General features: G+C 53.6%; 1 protein-coding gene across 1 annotated transcript in view; it reads left to right on the top strand.

The window, feature by feature from the left end:
• Positions 1 to 18,950, top strand: part of LOC105701947 — a 32,607-nt gene that overhangs the window by 12,928 nt on the left and 729 nt on the right. Inside the window, exons 4-6 of the mRNA XM_023431878.1 lie at positions 16,778 to 17,000; positions 18,137 to 18,355; positions 18,542 to 18,724. Of these exons, the coding sequence (XP_023287646.1) occupies positions 16,778 to 17,000; positions 18,137 to 18,355; positions 18,542 to 18,724 (625 nt within the window). The remainder of the gene's footprint in view (positions 1 to 16,777; positions 17,001 to 18,136; positions 18,356 to 18,541; positions 18,725 to 18,950) is intronic.

Below are 18,950 nucleotides of genomic sequence, written 5' to 3'. Positions count from 1 at the left end.
AGGGCGCGCCGATCGACTCCGACTTCTCGGCCTGGAAATCCGGAGCGAAAGGGCCAGAAATCCGGGAAAAGTTGGCGATCGAAGATTGTTTGCACCCCCCTCGGTCTTACGGGGGGCGCGGCGCCGTGAAAAGACCGCCTCGAAAAGCAATCGCACGGCGACCGAAATCCCGAGGAAAACAACCACCGCGAGGAATATATATCCCCGAATGGGAAAGCACTCGTTACTGCCAGTCCAGAGACACCAGGCCGGCTCATCCGATTTGCCGTCGATACCTATTCCAGGCTTAAAGGCGCACCTGAATCCTCCAGGGGGGAATCGGCAGGACGTGCGACGCCTCCGAGCGGAATCCTCGGACAAGTGTCGGCGATTCCTTCCCTGTTCCCCGAGACCTCCCCCAGGACTCGGTCGAATCAATGCCGGACCTCTGAACCCCCCGCGAAGCGGCCATAAAAAAGAAACGCCGGAGTTTATCGAATTTTAAGCGGAAGTTTTTTATTCCCTGGTTACCTCGCGAGTCGGAGGGAATTTCGGGATTCCTGCCCCGTTTCTTGAGCAGGGCCGCGCGACATTTAAAGTGAAACGGAGGATCTAGAAAAAGAAGGTTTCATCCCTGGGGTCGCGCGTCCATTTTTGATTCCCCTGTATATTCCTCTTTCGAGGGAGACTCAGGATTTCCGGTATATCCGGGAATTTCTGGGCCACGCGACAGGAGTGGAAATAAAGGTGTCCTCGACGTCTCCAGACCTGGAAGTCCTGCCCGTCGACGAGTACGCGGTGCGGCACTTTGCCAGGCGATGTCGGAGCGGGATAGCTCGATGGAAAAATCGGGGGAGAGAGAGAGGGTGTAGAGCACCTATAAGGAGCTCTCTCTCTCTCTCTCTCTGTCCTCTCGTCATAGAATACGGATCAATATCGGATGGCGGAGCTCTCTCCGTTCCGGAGAAAGAACCTCCGCGAGGCAACCCCGAGGAGCAACCTCGTTGCTCTCCCGGGTTCGCTTATGTTACAATTTTTTTTTTTCTAACCACCTCCGAGCGGCCTCGCGACGAGTGGTTTTCTCCCCTCGTGACGGCCCTCCTCCTCTTCTTCTTGGCGAACGTGTCGACCGTATTAGCTTTTTCGCCCTTGTCCAACCCCTCTTCGTCTTCTTCTTCGGCTTCTTTCGGGGGAACGATTTCCGCACCCCCTTCCCACTCTCGCGGCCGATCGATTCCCGATTGCCTCCCCGAGTTTCAACAATTTTTTCCAATTATCAGGAATTCATCGGCGATAAGATCGCCCGCCAATCGGCGCCCTTATCGCGAGTCCTCGGGCTCGATCGATCGACCCTTTAAATCACTCGACGCGCCCGTCGCGATACCGTCGAGATCTCGCGAGAATCGCGAGATCGTTACCTCGGGCTCGATCCTACGGTAATAGAGATACGTCGAGGTGTATCGAGGTTATCGGCACCGCTGATTGATCCTTTTCGGGGCATCAATCCGGCATCCGTGACTCGCGTGTCTGCCGGCACTTTGGGAACCCGAACTTCCCCTCGGCTCTCCGTCTTTTCCTCGGTCCGACAATAAGTCAGATTGCGGGGCATAATTCAGATTGTGCCGAGGGAAGTCGATCGACTCGGGGTAATCTTTATTTCCTTTCCCTTTAGATATATATCGACAGTTCTGACTTTACGGATCTTAGCCATGGGGAATTTATTTCTATTCGCTCGATCTTGAGTAATATTTTTTCATTAATTTTTTTTCCTTATCAATGTACATCCTCGGGTATCCTGCATTATGAATTTCTATCAAATCGACAAAATCTGGATTTTTAAACGACCGTAAGTGCATCCTCGGAAGTGGCACTGACGAGTGGCGTGAAAATTGCCCTCCGATTTTTTTTTTAAGAGGATTCGGAAAAGGATCCGTCGCGGAAATGCAGTCGGACACCTCGAAGGACTCGAGGAGGCGATCCTGTCGCTCTAAGACAGGAGAGAGAGAAATCTGAATTCCAAGTTCGATCGAGAACCGACAGGATAATCCGGGAAGAGAGGGGAGGATCGATCCCGGAATTCGAGGACGGACGGTATCCTGTTTTTGCAGACTTAATGCAAAAGGACATCCTGGAGCTATTAGGTCTCTCAAATCGGATCAGGCGTCCTGGCAGGACTATTTCTCACTTTCATCGATCGCCAGGATTTTGACGTCGACCTCGGCAAGACAACGTCGAAGCGAGGACGTACCGAGAGAAGTTTTCCCTTAGAAATTCCCCTTTATCTCGACTCGATATCTTATTTCTGGGATTCTTCCTCGGTAAAGGGTCCCTAACTCCGATCGTCCCGGGGATCGATATTCCGAGTTAACGAGCCTCGTTCGCGAATCGGTCGAGTTGGCCAAGTTTTACGTTTTCGCCCGTCGAACCTCGCGAGATGGAACGCGAGGTCCGCCTTCGAAGAGCCCCAGCTTCCGATCCTCTCGGTTGGGTTTAATAGCGTGCTTATACGCGGAAGGGAGGGCCTTAAAGTAAGGTTATTACCCTCCCAGCGGATAACTTTTACAGATATCCTGCGAGTGTCTTATGGCTCCCTCGGTACTCAGGACGACCCGAGCTCATTGCGTGTCGGACCTACATAGACAACGTAGGTCCACTTATTCGAAGAATAAACATTTGCGCCCCAGGTGCAAATGATCGCAAACGTCCAATGAACAAGAAAATTGCCCGGTATTTACCGGCACTCGTAGATGTTCCTAAACATTGCGCATTTAAAATGGGACGATTTCTTTTCAATTCTCTACAAATTATTCGGGGATTAATTTATACAGGTACCAGAGACCGCCTGGAGGATGCGATCGGTTACCTATACCCCGTCACTTGAAATTGCAGGTAGTTCTCGATTACCGCCAATTATAAGCCGGTAATTCTGGATAATTATCGATCTCGGGGCGATAGGGCCGGGTAATTGCCGATATACATATTCGGGTATAGATACCGCCGGACGGTCACCGAGGAATTTCTCGCACCCCTTTCGGGGTCCTATTCTTTTCCCTCCCTTTTTTTCCTATCGAACGGGGATTTTTTACCGCCAGCAGAGACGTTACTCCTATAAGTGATTTGTCGGGAAACTCGCGAACCCGTGACAAAACTAATTACCTTGCCGCCCCCGTTACGTATACCCACTTTTCCCATCCGGCGGAGGCAGAACTGCCGTAACAATGAAATTGTACGGAGTTGTTCGAAGTTGTTTGCCGAGCGCTTCGTAGTTCCTTCCTGTCGTGTCGGAGCCTCCACCCTGGAAGACAGCTCCGATGAAAGATAGGAAACGCGCCCTTCTAAGTACTCCCCTAAGGAAACGGCGCAATTTTCGCGGACCTCCCACCCGAATCGGCGCGAACAATTTTATTCCGAGGGGAAAGCAACAGCGACAAAGGGCTGAATTAGAAAATCCGGAAAATTTCGTCTAAGGAAAAAAAAGAAAGAAGAAAATGTCAGATCCGGTACGACGAGGAAGGGACGAAAAAAGAGGCGTAACAAATCCCCCTTTCGGGGAGGAAAATTGGAAGCGTTGTCACGTCACGTTCGCGATATCGATCAAGAGGGCCGGATTTTTTGACAGTCCTCTCCTCCGAGAACGTTAGACAAAGGAATCGAATAAAGGAAGGCCCCCGTCCGATCTTCCGAGACGGCCTCCGCCATCTTGGATTATTCATCGATCCCATTCCCCGGGTTAAAAGTTGCGTTTACGAAAAGTCCTGGGACGCCAGGCCGGTCGCGGGCACTCCAATTAAGTCGATAACGACACTTCGGAGGGCATCCTTTGCACGTCAATCGGGGAAAAAAGAGGACAAAGGAGGACGAGGGCGGAAAGGAAAGGAATCGCTGCGCGGTAACCCGAACCAAAGTGGGGAGCAAAACAAAAAAAAAATCGACGAGAGAGGGAATAGGCCAGGATTTATATAGGTCGCCCGTGGACCGACACCCCGAGTCGAAGGATTGAAATTTCCACGGTGGAGTTGATAAGACATTTGAGAAATTGTCATTCGCGTAAAAGGAATCCACATGGAAAGGACACTCCGCCTAAATCGAGGGTGCATATCAATATAGGTATATAATTACCAAGATAGCACTTGAATTTTTATGAGAAGCCGCCACCGAGATGGCGGCCGGAACTTGTCGAATCGAAGAGCCGACACTTCGCAGGGCGAAACAATATCCGCCCTGCCCGTCCCGACTTCCGGCCTGCGAGGAAGTCCGGAAGGGGGCTAGGGGGGCGAGGCGTCGGAGGAGTCGCAGAAGGAGGTAGTTTTTCCAGGGCTGACACTAATGCGTTTCCAGGGGGTGGCGGATCCCTGCCTTGCTGTTCGTCACCCCTATCACCCCTATCGCGGCCAATGGCCGCTGGCCGCCACCTGATTGATCGTCCCTTGCACGTCCACCGACGATCGACGACGACCTGCGCCTGGATCTCCTCCTTTCCCCGAATATATACGACTTTCAGTCTCCTCCTTCGAGGATACGGAGGCTCGAGCGCGAAAAGAAAAAAAATATTTTTTTTTTCCCTCTTCACGAAAGTCCTTCCCTTCTTATCAATGCGCGACTCTTCTCGCGTTTCATGTGGTACCACAGAAATCCCTGCATTTGCGTCAGGTCTTCTGCACAAAAGTGCATATAAGTACCCCCGAAAGTGGAGATAAATGTCCTGGCCGGGCTCACCTAGTAGCGCCTTATCGGTGCTCTGTATACCTTATCACTCCAAAGTGTACGACACCGGCCTGGGGGGGTATCGCCGCGATTTAATTATCGAACTCTCCGTCGCGCCTTCAAAGGTGTCGAAACCCCCTCTCGGATCCTGTGCAAGTACTTTATGCCCACAATTAGGGGTACTCGATGCCAATATCGGTCGAGCTGCGGCGCGTTTGTCGCGAGTTACGTGACGTCACGTACACACGGTGAAAGTAATTGGAGAGAGGGCGTACAAGGGGGGGACGACTCGTTGCTTTTGTCTCGAAACCGCGTCAAAGTGCCAGAACTACGATAAATACTCCAAATAGGACATTTACCGTGAAAATAATGTCAAACTCCTCGAGGACGGTTTTGTATAATTTTTTTTTCTTTGTTTCTCATAATTTCGTTTCGCCTCTTCCGTGGACCTCGGTTTTCTCGAGGAGAGGCAATAATGACTCGGGACATGTTCATTGTCCGGGAAGTCATTACTCTCCGGCGGCTCTCCTCACCGAGTGCCATTTCTCACGGGACGGGAATCGCGGGAAATAAATTGGGGAATTTATATAGTGGGCTAAGAGGAGGGCGGTCCCCTGAAAAATGAAAAATTAAGGGTCCCACCTCGCGTTTTCGACCCTCCGCCCTTGACGTCCTCGGTTCCGGGTTACGTTCGTATCGGACTTCCGGTCTGCCGTTTGATTACAACCCCCCTTCCTGTTGCATATTCATCGTTCTTAATGGCGAGATTGAAATTGAGTCCCGGTACTCGGGATGTACGCCTCGACGTATCGACCTCCCCTTCGCGCTCCATTTTCATGTAGACTTTTTCCGAATTTTTTTTTTTTTCCGCGGAGTAATTTCCCCTTATCACAGATTTAAGGGTCGCTGAAAAAATCGAAATTTATCGAAATGCCCAGACCTTTGGGGAACCATCATTCCGGGCCTCCCTAGTGCGCGTGATCCCGCTGGAAAATGTTCCGGCGAGCCGGGCGGGCTAATAAATAATTCTTTCGGGAACGATATATCGGGCTGCTGATAGGATTAAATCGGGCCGAATTCGAAATGCCAGAAGTGCTCTCCGTACCGCGATTCAATGGTCTATGAGGCGGCGCGGTCCGGTTTACATCGACTGACATTTGGTACACGTGCCTAATTGATACACACCCCAAGCCCCGGCCAATACACCTGTTTGATATGTCTAATGAAGATGATCGATGAATATTGACACCTAATCGGCACCATTGCTGCCGATAATATTGCCCCCCACCCCTGGCGCGAACTCTGCCGATCGAAAAGCTCCATTAAAATCTAAATCATCGATCCATGGATCGTTGATTGGCTCCAGATGGCCGATTCCGAGCGATCGTGTATTATTTATTAAATTCTCCCGAGCCTCATCGGTAAAGGGAAAAAATTCGAGAAGTCAACCTCGGTCGACCCCATCTCGTGAAAGACGCCGACATTGGCACCTCTTCGATAATTGATCGGCGGCGCATCGAAGGTATCGACCCCTCGTAACATGAGACAAGATAAACCATCCCTGGCAAATATTTTCCTGCCGGCAGGATAAATATAATTGCGAGGTAGCTCGGGTGGTTACCTGTCACATCGGGCTGGGAGAATCCAAGAAAGAGCTCGGAAAGCGCCATCGAAATGGCTTCGCCGTTTCCAGAGTAGGGACAGTGGATCCGAAAAAGCGAATCCAAGGACCCGCCAAAGGAGTCCTTTGACTCCGATTTTCTAGGGCCGCCTCTCATAAAGTGAGATTCCGAAATTCATAATGCCCCCCTACGTCGTCATATTAAAAAGCAGGTTGACTCGGGGTATTACCGAGGCGGTTTGAAATCGCGTCGCGAGATAAAGAGAGAACCAGAAAAAAAAAAGAAAAAAAGAAGAAGGATTCAGTCGATCAGCCTACGAGAAAAAGTGAAAAATCGCGAATTCAAATTCTCCCCCGGCTTAAAGCCGGGCATTTAATGTCGCGCGGAGAACACCGTGCCCGAAGTCGTTCGATATTATAATTCCGCTGAGTATTGGGTCAATGACGCCATTATCGTGCTAATGACACTCGACGGCAGGTGCCAGTGGTGGATGATACGAGCAGTACCCGACTAGCAGTTAACCAGCACCAACTAAGTGTCATCATTGACAATTGCCCTGGCACGAGCCATCGCCGATGTCAATGTATCGAGTCTGCGCGTGGCTCATCCTTCCTCGATACTCCAGAAATCGGATTAATTAATCTCGCTAACGATCTGATCATTCCATAATTTTTTTTTGTCAACCAAAGAAGAAAAATAGGAAAAAAAAATAAATGGGCGACTAATCGATGCCGCATTCCGCCCCCTCTTTTATTCGTCACTTTCTCATCGGAAATTTTAAGCAGGGGCTGGCACGCACGTCCGCCTCTCCACCCTACACGTCCACTCTCGAAGTGACGAATTATGAATGGTTGTTCCGCGGTTATCGAGAGGCCGGCGATCGATAATTCCGTCCGGATTTTTCGAGTTGGCCGCTATTTTACACATTTCCGTTCCCTCCACCCGGGAGAAGTCGCACTTAACCATGCAATTGCCATAAAAAACCCACCATCAAGGCAGACCCTCTCCCCATAAGAATAAGCCCGAAAAATATTTTTAAACCTCCAAATTCTCCCCTTGGCTCCATAAAAAAGAATCCCATGACCCCGAAAGTGCAGCTCCCTTGCACTTAGCTCGACTCCTTTAGCAGGGGTGGAAAAGAAAGCCACCTTAAAGACCGGGGGCAGCCCCTTCCACCTCGTTTGGCAGGGCTCGAGGTTGCAGGTGGAGTTGCAGTTGCAGTTGACGGAACCAAAAAAAAAAAGAAAAACGGGCTTTCGGCGTCCATTTCGCCCCCGACCGTGCACTGCGGTGTACCGACACCCTCCTTGCACCCTGTACACGTCTCGGCGCAGCCCTGCACCCCCATGTACAAGCCTATGTGCATCCTGGGCAAGTAGGTACATAGGGCTCGGTGCACCCTGCCGCGGTAAATTGCAGCGCCCTCCACCCCCGCTCCCTTCCGGGGCTATGCAGGCCCGCCGAGTGCAACGCCGATGCAGCTCGCGTTATTCGCGTTATTCGCTTATGCCTGCTTACCTAGACAGGGGTTGAGCGCATTACCCCTCCAGTTGCGAGAGTCGGGGATGCACCAACCCGAGCGGAGGTGCATCGGGGGGTGCAAGCGGTTTCGACACGGCGATTACGGGTGCAGAGTCGCTAAACGATCTCTTTGCGCCGCCATTTCGCCGTTTCGGGTCTCTGGGGCATCTCTTTTTTTTTAGTCCGAATTTTCACGGGGAGCGCGGCTTCGCGGATCGCGATTGTCCGCGAAGTTGGGGGCGCGGGGACGCCGCAGCGGAAACCGTCACCGTCCTCCGGAAAATCGGTTTCGCCGTAAAAAAAAAAAAAAAAAGAGGGATCGCCTGAAATATCCGGCCACCATAAAGATCCGCGATAACCTTTATCGGACGCTCGAAATCCACGTCCGCGTTGTAACCCGCGACATTCGTGCACGCTTGTAAAGATAGCCGCGTCGAAAATCATCCCTTCTGGATCTAAGAGAAGGATCACGGGGGGATCGATGACGAAGGTGATCGGCGATCGCCGATAATTCGCGGGGCTGGTCCCTAGGAGATTGACCATTCGACGCCATAGCTTATGGGGAGATTCGTCCAAAAAACCGGACAAGGGGTGCCAGGTCATGGCTTATTTCTCCGCCATCTACCTATATTCCCGCCCTCTCCTGCGAATTTCCCGGGATGTCCGTGATTTCAGGATTTTTCCGAATTTCGCCGTGGATTTCCGGGGGATAGCCGGGAATTTCGGAAATCCGGTACGCGGACCGAGCCCGAGGGCCGACTTTCAATGCCCCGGAATTTCGGCATTTGCATTTTCAATTCAATGCCCCGGCGAAACTGCACCCCCCGAGGGTGTGGCCGAGGTTGGCACCCCTTTCCCGAAAGTGCCCCAATTACGGGACCAGACCGCGACATACGTGACGTGCACCGTCAAAAGATCACCCCCCTGGCCGATTTGCAAATCTCCGGAGCCTTTTACATTTTTCCTACTTCTTGAGAAATCCCCAACGCGATTTATGAATTTTTTCTTGACACTTGTTCCTTCGAGTTTCTTGCTGGAATCTTTTTTTACCGAGGTACGAGGAGGGGATGTCACCGAGGGTGGAGCGGAAATAGACCAGCTCCGAGTCTTTTTCCTAAAAGTAGTCCAATTACGTGACTGGACCGCGATACACCTGACAAGCGCACCTCAAAGAGGCGAAGTGCATACTTAAATGCACCGGTACATGCGATACCTTCTGGAGTATATCTTATCGATCACTGCGTGGACGATTTTTTCAACGCGTGACCGAAATCAAGCGACAGGAGGAGGTCCTGGGACATTTCTTGCCGGGTTTCATTAGGGGATGTTTTTTCGTTCCCCAGGTGAACCCGCGCGGGCGCAATCCGAGGCGCGCTTCCTGGGAGGTCCTGATAAACCGGGAGCCTTTATTCGCTGGGGTAGCAAAAATGTTCGTTTCTCCGTCGAACGAGGGAGAGCACTCGACGCGTCAGCACGACCTCGTCTGAATCTATTAAAGCAAAGTCTCGGCTGGGCGGTAATTTCGAAAAAGCACGGCCTTATCAGTGTCGGAATTGTCGCAACGTCGGCCCGTGAAAATCGGCGGATCCGCGAGGGAAATTCATTTACGCAAATTTACGGGCGAGTCGCCGTTAAAGGTGGAGGTAGACCAGGGGAATGGCTCGCCCTACAAGGGAGGACCTCATTCGGGGGAATAAAATCGAAGTGGCGCGTTAACTCGGGGAGATCTAAACGCAGGAATCCCTTGGACGGCGCCGAGTTAGGGACTAAACTCCCAGTCGCGAAATGCCGATCGAGCCTCGGGAAGATCCTGGGGAAGGATCGCGTATAAAGTTTCGTCGGCATTCTCGACGATCCCGTCAAATCACTAGGACGACCATCGAGCGTCCAGGACGAGGTGGAGGCGGGACGAAGCTCGACGTTAAAGCGCCTCCACTTCGTGACTTCGAGAAAGGCGTCCATTAAATCCATCCCATTTCCCCCCGTTTCTTTCTTCCTTTATGCTACACGTGCGATCCTCCTCTTTGTATATACTTCTTTTTTCTACCCAGAGAAATTTAATTTTTAACACGCACCCCGCAAGTCCCAGTCTCGAAATCCACCCCCCCTCGGTGATCGGAGTCCGCGCATTACGTCGCTTTGACGTATTTACGGCGAACCGTATTTACGAGGCGCTGTCTTCCCCGGCACTTGAATTATCGACGAGAAATTCTCCCCCCCCTTGTATCGGGCGAACTATTTTCAACTTTATCCCGCCCAGCGGGTCGAGATATATCGAAAATAGTTCGCCACTTCCGAGCGACTTCGGAATTCCGCAGTGATTTATGTAAGTCCGGCCCCGAGACTTCGAGGGCGCGTCGATTTTATTTCATAATTCCTTATCACGGACGGGGCATCGAGATATATATATATAAATTTTTTTTTTGCTCCCTCTGGAAGATGGGCATTTTTCCTGATTTTCCGGATATACTACACGGGCCCGGAAATAGCGGGCAATCGGATGGGAAAAGAAGTTCATCCGGCGGCGGACGAGAGTGGCGGAGCCCTCGTAAATTTTCACGCATTTCCCCGGAGCAAAGCCGCCGCTAAAAGTCCTTTAAAGGCGCGTAAGCGTCAGTCGAGATTTCTCGCAAGCCTCTCGTTAATAATGCGCCACTCCTCGGAGCCGAAGGCCCGGGGTGAGCAGCGCCAGAAGTTCCGAGGTTCAACCCCCGACGCATCTCGCGGCCGCGGCGGGTTCTCCGTAATTGCCAGAACCTCCAAAGGATTTCCCACCTCCTAGTAATAGCCTCCTTAATAGTCGCGATAAATTGTCACGTATAAATTATAATAAACATCCTCCCCTGAAATGAAAAACATACACCCCGAAAGAGAAAAAGAAAAAAGATTTATTGTCCCAAATAATCGTTCCTTTGAATAATGCCAAAGAGACGTACGTCAATTAAAAAAATAATTAATATACTGAAATTAGCTCAAACGAATCGTCATAATTCCGAAAGAACGTTGCATCCAATTAATTCGAGTTGATTAAATTTCTCGAATGAACAAAATATTTCCATTGTTCGATGAAGCATTTTTCTTTTCATCGGTGCCCAGGGGTATCTCTCTCGCTCGGGGGTGGCGGATATTTATTTCCGGCTTACCCACGGAAATAGGGTTATGCCGCCGTAACGAAAGGCAGGGTTGCACTTAAGAAGGGTTGCTCGGCGCTTTCGGCATCCGGCAGACGGAGAAATTGTAGCGAGCGGTGTAAATCGACCCCCCGGGGAGAAGAGGGAGGGAAGAGAGGAAGGTCGGAGCGTTTCCTCGGAGTGACGGGCGGCCGGCACTCGCCATTAGCGCTGTTCAGAAAGGGTTGCCGGAGGCAACCCCTCGCCCCCACGAGTAGACCCTCTCCGGTTAATAGAAGGCAATGTAGAGGGTTTGACTATGCAGATGCAGATGGGTTGCCGTTGTCTGGCTGCACCGGGAGGCCGGGAGCGCCCACGGGGGTGGAATCGAACCGGGACGGGAAGGGAACCACCCCCGAGTCTCTGATGGAATTTCACAATCCGGGCGGTTCGCATTTAAATAACTATTCCCGCCGGGATATAATTTTAATTGACTCGTAAACGTCCGAGGGTTGAATTCTCCCTTCTCTCTTGGTGTCCAAAAAAAGCGAACTCTCGATCTTCGGCGAATCGACCTATTCGAGGGGTGGCGGTCCGCCCGGCGAGTTTCGTCGTCTAGCGAGCTGATAACAGCCCCCGTTTAATTAATTGCTCCTGGGGTTAATCGAACGGGGTGGATTGCCGCTGTCAGTCGGTGACCGACCTATCGAGCCGTGCACAGCGTATATCCGTTAAGCGTTTGGGGGTTGCATGCGAAACTTGCGCCAAAAATGCGTGATACGCCCCTTGAGGATATCCACCCCTTGTATATATAATAAACGCGAGGAGGGGAGCGTTCTTCCAGTCCCGGCGTCAGGACCACACTTTTCGGGTGCAACGTGGAATAAAGAGCCCACTTTTTTCCTTTACGGGCGAAACTGGATTGCCAAGAACTTCCAGCGTCTCCGGCCATCCCCTTGGGGGGCGAACGCCCCAACGTGCCGACAGGGCCGGCGAAAAACCCCGGCAAGGCGTGACACGTGTCAAAACGAAAATCAACCCCCGGGAGAACTCGGGGAATTTATCCCGGGACGTTCGTGCAACTTCGACATTGATCTCCCCCCCCGGCCCTTCGTTCCGCTCGTTCCTCCCCCATTCTTCCCGGTTTGATTTTTCGGGGGCGACCCACCCCGTAGGTCTCTTCGTCCTCCGTCTTAACGCACGTCCATCGTCTTCGGTAGGTCTGAACTTTCCCCCAAAAATTCTTTCACCCGTAATTTTTTCCTCCCCTTCCGACGTCAATAATCACCATTGCACCGAGGCACCCCTGCCACATCGAGTGTACATTCATCCCCCCTTCCCAAGGGTAGCTAATTTAATATAGAACAGTCCCAAAAGACCGTTCCAACCCAAGCGACGAATTCGCCCCTCTAGGTCGCGTTCACCCCCTCGAGCTTCCAGGGTAGAGAGGACGATAAAGCGCCTTAGCGACCCCCTTGGAGGGTTTTTTTCGGCATCGATAATCGGCCTTAGAGCCGCATCGCGAGCCGCATGCGGAAAACTAAGGGGGTGCTGGCTCGGTCCGAGGGTCCCGGGGGTTGGGGAGGTGGGGCGGGGGGTCGGCACAGATATGGGCTAGGTAACCAGGTCACCGGGACTGAGGGCATTGCTTTGCAACCCCTCCGGTACCCGATACGACGCGCGAACAACAGCCCCACTCCGGATGCACACCCCTTCCCCCCACTATCGCGGCCCCCGTACCGATAGGTACCCACTACCACTTGTTCCCCACTGTTACGTCACCCTCCCGCCTTTTTTAATTTCATATAAGTGCACAACTATAACGACCGCCGCGGCCCTGCGAGAACTCGATCGGGCGCGCGCACCCTCCTCGTCCCCGCACCCCCGCCCCGGAGCCACCCCTCGGTGGACTCTTCCGGCGAAGCCACGCTGCTACCCCCGGGGGTGGCGGGACGACACCCTCGACTGGCCGAACCTTCGCCGATCACCGGCTTCCGGAAATAATTTCTTTTCCCGATGGATCGTAGTACAGTAGGTACGGTCGGGCTACGGTCAGACAGGTCCGTTACCTGAGGATTTCTCGAAGGACGGGTCAATACCGTCGCGATTTTTGGCTGATCCTTGCGATATCTCGAGTTTTGATTGTTCCGGGTCTTTTGTATCCGGTCGGGGGTCTCTTTTCCTAGGAAGGGCTTCGGCGTAGGGAACCTTCACCCCCGAGATATGATTATTTCTTCCGGGGGATCTCTACGTTGGGGTCCATCGTTCGCACCACGGGATCTTTTATGAAGCGTCGCCGATCGGGCGACCACTCGGAAATCGCTCGGCGTCCTTCGAGATGAGAATCGACCATATGACGCGGCGTATCTATATGTAGTCCGTGGCAGGCGATGAGTGATCGCCGCGCTTTGGGAAATCGGAAGCAGACGTTGAGAGCCACGATGGGTTTACATTGACTGATATTCTTCCTCCTCGGCTCTCTCTCTATCTCGTTTCTTCTTTTTTTTCTTCCCCGTCCCATCTACCCCGGCCATCTCAATTTTCGTTCGTTCTTCGTTTGGACTCGCTGCGCGTGATGGAGGGCCCGCAAAGCGTAATGCAGTTTTCCAGCCGACTTTAATCAATTTCCCCGCGCCACCCACATATATATACGTAGTTCCTCCATAAATGTTTCTCGCGGTGGTAGAGAAAAGATAGTTGAAAAAATTTTCTATCGGCAACTCGACAAAAATTCCGAGACAGTCGACCTGAGATCCGGAACGAGTCCGGACGCCCGGTTTAAGGAACGACCCACGTGTCGGTCAGTTTGGAACCCGTTGTGGACAGGTTCGCGTTATTGATTCGCACCACAGTCCGCACGGTGTGGCGCATTTACACGGCGTGTCGGCCCCTCGGAAAAGAGGCCACGAGGGGGGCTTCTCCGTGGCGAGTGCGGGGATTCCGCGCGGCGGAAAATTCGGTCGCAAGGAAACGCCGACGCCGAAATATATTACCGAAATGATAAAACGAAATGTATAATATTACCACGGGTTTCAAGGTATCTTTGTTAGTCGCTGTGCCGCAAGCGAGATAATTCATGATCTACGATGTATACAAAATCGGCGGCGAACGTTGAGAACGATCCGCAGGAATTCCCGGGGAACTGGGAAAAGGGCGAGGGAGGTCGATTCTCCCCCCCTTACGGTGCGGAAACGGTTCCGCAGGGGCACCGGATGATCGGGGGCTGCGGAGATTACCAAGTGTCGGCGGTAACGCGTGGGGGCGCGCGTCGCGACGAGTGGGCGTCGAGTGAGGATTACTCAAGGAAATCAGGAAATGACGTATTGTTAGAAGCTCGGCTCTATTATAGGGGCGTTAAGTAGACAAGGAAGAAGCGAGGCGAGGAGACGCGGGCGAGAGAGAGAGACGTCGCGAGGGCAGCCGAGTCGAGCCGAGGGCGCCCGAGGGCGGCCGAGACGGAGCCGCGAAGAGACGGCGAAGAGGAAGAGGCTCAGTCGCGGCGGGGCGGTGGGTCGGAAGGAAGGGGGGTGCCCGCCCGGTGGGAGGGGTTGCTGGCGCATCTGCCTGGTTCTGCCGGAAGATAGAGCGAGGAGGGAAAGAGAGAGAATTGGGTCAGCCAGCTTGGAGGGCACTTCAGGTGCAGGCACCTACCAGCTACCGCGGACGCATCTCGCCCCTGCCGGAGGCGCCGCCGCGGAATCCCTTCGATCCCCTTCGCCCTTTATTTCGGAGGATTCGGCGGCAAGGGGGACGGCACGCGTCGCCACGTGGAGGCGCTTACCGATGGCCATATCCATGGGCAAGAGCCGAACAACGATTTATACATTTCCCATGGCTCCAGAAAAATCCTGGCTTAGAACCCGTCGTATACCTCGTCTCCCCCGCAACCTCCGATTTCCCCAGCACCCTTAACGCGCACCTGCAACGCGATGCAACGCAAAAACCCAGCACGCAGGTGCTCCATTACCCTCGGGGAGAGATGACAGCCGGGATCGTTACCGTGAGAGAGAACATTGGAGGCTCGAGTGAGCTCGACTTGCGTTTCATAAAAGCGGCCGCTGCCGATTGCATCGACTCGGTGCAGCCGAGAATCGGAGGCACCGCATAGGTAATTGGTCCTTCCCGAGACTTGCAACTACGCGGCGCCGTATCGAAGCGCGATGGTTCGATCGTTTTTCCGAGTCCCTTCGACGGTGCGAGAATCGACGCCCTCCTCGGGCCGATTCGTTCCGGGAGGTTCCAGCTAATTGGCACCGACCGTAGCGGATGGGAACGAGATCGCGGAAACTTATCCTATATCTTGGGAGATATCTCGAGAGGGAGGTCCTGGAAGAGGTCCTGCCGAGTAAAAGGGGAGGAATCCGATCCGGGGAAGGAAAATGGGCAGCGGCGATAAACCGCACGCGGAAACGCCGCCCCGGGAACGGGCAGCGAACAATGCGATACAATCAGACCGTGAGAAGTGCAATATTTCTGCCGGCTCGGCCGACTGTACCGCCGTTGCTCCAGAATGCAGAATTTCGCGAGCTTCGGCTGCGATGCACACGCGTACACGTGTCTCTACGTCCGCGTACATACCCGTGCCACGTGCACGTACGGTCCACGCACTCGTGGCCGCACACCAGACCGCCTCTTAATATTCCTGCGAACTGGAACAAAAGTCCGCGATTTCTCCCTCGACTTGTGTTCCCGTTCCCTCCACCTCTCCCGGAATACTGGGAGGTATTGCAAACACTTCTTGGGTTACCGTAAACATTGACTTTTAAATTTACGGGCTCTCTCTCTCTCTCTTTCTCGCACGAGGCGAGGGCCAAGGCCGAGGAGTTTCCCCATTAACCCTTTGACGTACAAATAAAGCAAAACGCAGGACGTTAGTCTAAGTACCCCTGACGCGATTACGCGCTTGATATTAAATTTCACTCTTGTAAAATACAAAAAAAAGGAAAATACGCAAATAATATTTTCCCATCCGAAACGGATCCCTTTCGTAATATTGCAGTTGCAGCTGTTACCCTCGCGTAAGATGATGGCACCCTCCTCCCTGAATTTACGCGATAAATTAAAATACAATTTAAGGGATTTTTATTTCCAATATTTTTCCTTCCGCCTTGACAGACTTTCCGCGACGCGATTTTCATTCGATTTACTTCGACAATTATTAGGCAATATATTATAAGGGGAATAAAAAAAACACCTGGAGATTCTAAGGGGATCGCGGTAGGAAGGAATTCTCGGTCTTGGCCTTGAACCCATCTAGGAGTTCCTTGGTCCAGCGTCCCAGATTAAGGATGCCAGATCAAAGACGTCCCGATGGTCCCTCGAAGCTCGGAATTCTCGCCTTTGAACGACCACGATGGACCTGGCCAGGATCCAGAGATCCGGCCGGGTGGAGGCTCGAAATCCGCGATGTAAACGTCGGCTCCGTCGGCGCAAACGGGAATTCGTCGAATTGGACGAGGTTAGAGGAATTTCGCGGGGGAGGCAGGATATTTCGGAGGTCCTGCCGGGAAGAAACTCGGAGCCGAGGAGAGAACTGGGTCAGCCAGCGACCCGGCGAACCGGTGACCCTTCGACCTGGTCTTGATACCTAATGGGCAATGGAAAAAGGAGCAAAGGGTGGAGGCGCGACCCCGTCTTCCCCAAAGACTCGGGGCCCGGCCCTTTTGTCCTTCCGGTAGCTAATTTCGAGGGACCGAACTTCCGCCCGGAAATGTAAATCGTCCCTAGCGCGACGAAAACCCGACCGTTCGCCGTTAGGAAAGATGAAAATAATAAATATATAAATTGAGCCGTGCAAAGCCAGCGGTACAGGTATTGAGGTGTCGCGCTTTCTGCTTTCAGGAGGCGTATAGAAAATGGGTGTGCAGCTCCCTGGTGCCTTACTTTGCTCATGGGGGACCGCTGGACTTGGAGGCCCCGAAGGGAATCGAAACCGGACCCAGGCTACGGCCCTGCCGATCCTTTTGCCAGTCCGTGGAACAACGTTGCCCTTACCTACTTCCGGGAGACCGCGCACCTGCCTACCCCACGCAATACGCCGGTGAACCCACGTTTCTTTGCAGAGGTGAGCACCGACCGACCCCTCCCAGCCTCCCCAAGGACCCCTCAAAGCTCTCGACCCGTGAAAACGGTGAGACGGGGATATAAAGAAACTCAAGAAACCGGGGGAAAATGCGAAACGTCATCGAGAGGAGGCCGAACCCCCGTCCGAATTTAGGAGGGCGGAAAGTCGCCGAAGGGAGATCAGCGCGGAAAGGGGTGACTCGAGCCACAAGTGGCGAGAAAGGGCGTTCGGCTGGTTGCTCGTTGACGTCTCCGCTGTTCTCTTAATTCATCCCCGGGGCGCATTTAGAGCAGCCCGGCGATACAAGGGATGCGCCGACGAGGGGAGAGAAAAAAGAAAAAAAAATCAAAGAGCGCATTCATCCCTTGACGCTTATAACGCCGTGGGGCACCCTGCACTCCCACGCCCCCCGGCTCCCCCTTTGTCTCAACAGTTTTGTCCCGAATGCCCCTTAATCGCGAGGCACGGATCTCTCGATCGTAAACGCGAACCATGGCCCACCCCGCGACTCGCCCCGAAAATCGGAGAAGGGTAGACGGATCTTTGGCACCCTCTTTCGTTCGACCGCCACCGGGAGTCCCAATAAAAGAATTCCTCGTAAACCTCCCCGATAAGGATTGGGGTCGGGGCCTCGAGAAGAGCTCGACCTCGTCCCGGGGATCCCTCGCTTCCTGGAGCTATCGTCCCGTCCGCATCTCCCGACGATCTCGGGGTGCGACAAATTACTTTCGATTTTATTTACCACTTTTTCCTTTCGCATCCGGGAGTATCCTTGCACGAAGCCTCGATTCCTTCCTCCTACCCCGAGAGGAAAAGAAAGTGTCATCGAACCAGAGAAATATTTTGACAATTCCAAGAATGATAACGACTCAAAATAATTTTTATCAATTAACTGAATATCTCTATCGTTCTGTTTGAAAGAAATATTTCTTTCATTCAATTAGATTTTTCTCTCTCAGGGTGGGCATTCCAGAATCCAGCCGGGGATATCCTGGACCCTTAGCGAGGGTCCAGCGAGGTCTCCTTTTTCCGCTTTCGTTTATTCTCCCGCTCGTCCTCGAGGATGCCTCCAGGCCTTCTGGCGGGCATCCTGGCAGGGTCCCGTCGCGTAACCCCGGCGATCCTTCGGTTTGCAGACCCGAACATCCCCGAGACGGGCGAGCAGGCCGCGAGGGCGTTACACGGCGACGAGGTGGAGGAGTGCTGCTTCTTCGCGTGCTCCGAGGACCATCCTGGATCAGGGATCTGCGCCAACTGCACGGACCGCCTTCCCCGAGGGAGCGACGCGAAACTGGACCCCCCGACCGCGCCGCACTGCGAGACCACCGCGCCTCCGGTTCCCTCAGGATCCGCAGGTTGGTCGACCTTTCAAACGCTAACCAACGATTTCGCAACATCGCGAGTTCGTCCACGCGAATCAATTCGCAATCGAGAAAAATTCGAAAAAGAATCCAGATGAACTCGAGTACGGCTCAGAATCGGCAACCACCCACCAGGACCGAAAAATGGTTCGCGATCTAACCAGTACTCGTTGTCCTTAGGTCCAGCGGAGTCCACGCCGCCATCGGAGTCGACGTCGCCATCTTCGGAGCGGGGATCCTCGTACTGCGGGACCGGGCGGGTGGGAGCGATGCCGGTGCCCTCGTCGGGCCGCGCGGCTGCCCAGCCGTGGTCGCTGCCGCTGGTCTGCCTGGTCTGCGCGTGGGGCCTGTTGATGCGGGCCTGTACGGCCGGCGAGGGAGCGCGGGGGGGGCGCGGGCCGCGGTGGGCGGGGCCTACGGCGGGATGGGAGCTGCTGGCGGGCCTGTTGCCGCGGGCCCGGGCGCGAGTGAAGTGGCGGGAGTGGTGGTGGTGGTGGAGCTGGGGGGGCCGCGGGGACCGCTCCGCGGCGGGGGGGGCCGCGTCCCCCCGGGGGGGCCTTGTTCGGCCCCGGCGGCGGCGCAAGGGCGA

The sequence above is a fragment of the Orussus abietinus genome, unplaced genomic scaffold, assembly GCF_000612105.2.
Source record: "Orussus abietinus isolate OABI.00-Male unplaced genomic scaffold, Oabi_2.0 scaffold46, whole genome shotgun sequence".
In the NCBI taxonomy this organism is placed as follows: Eukaryota; Metazoa; Arthropoda; class Insecta; order Hymenoptera; family Orussidae; genus Orussus; species Orussus abietinus.
This window is presented reverse-complemented; position numbering and strand designations above follow the sequence as displayed.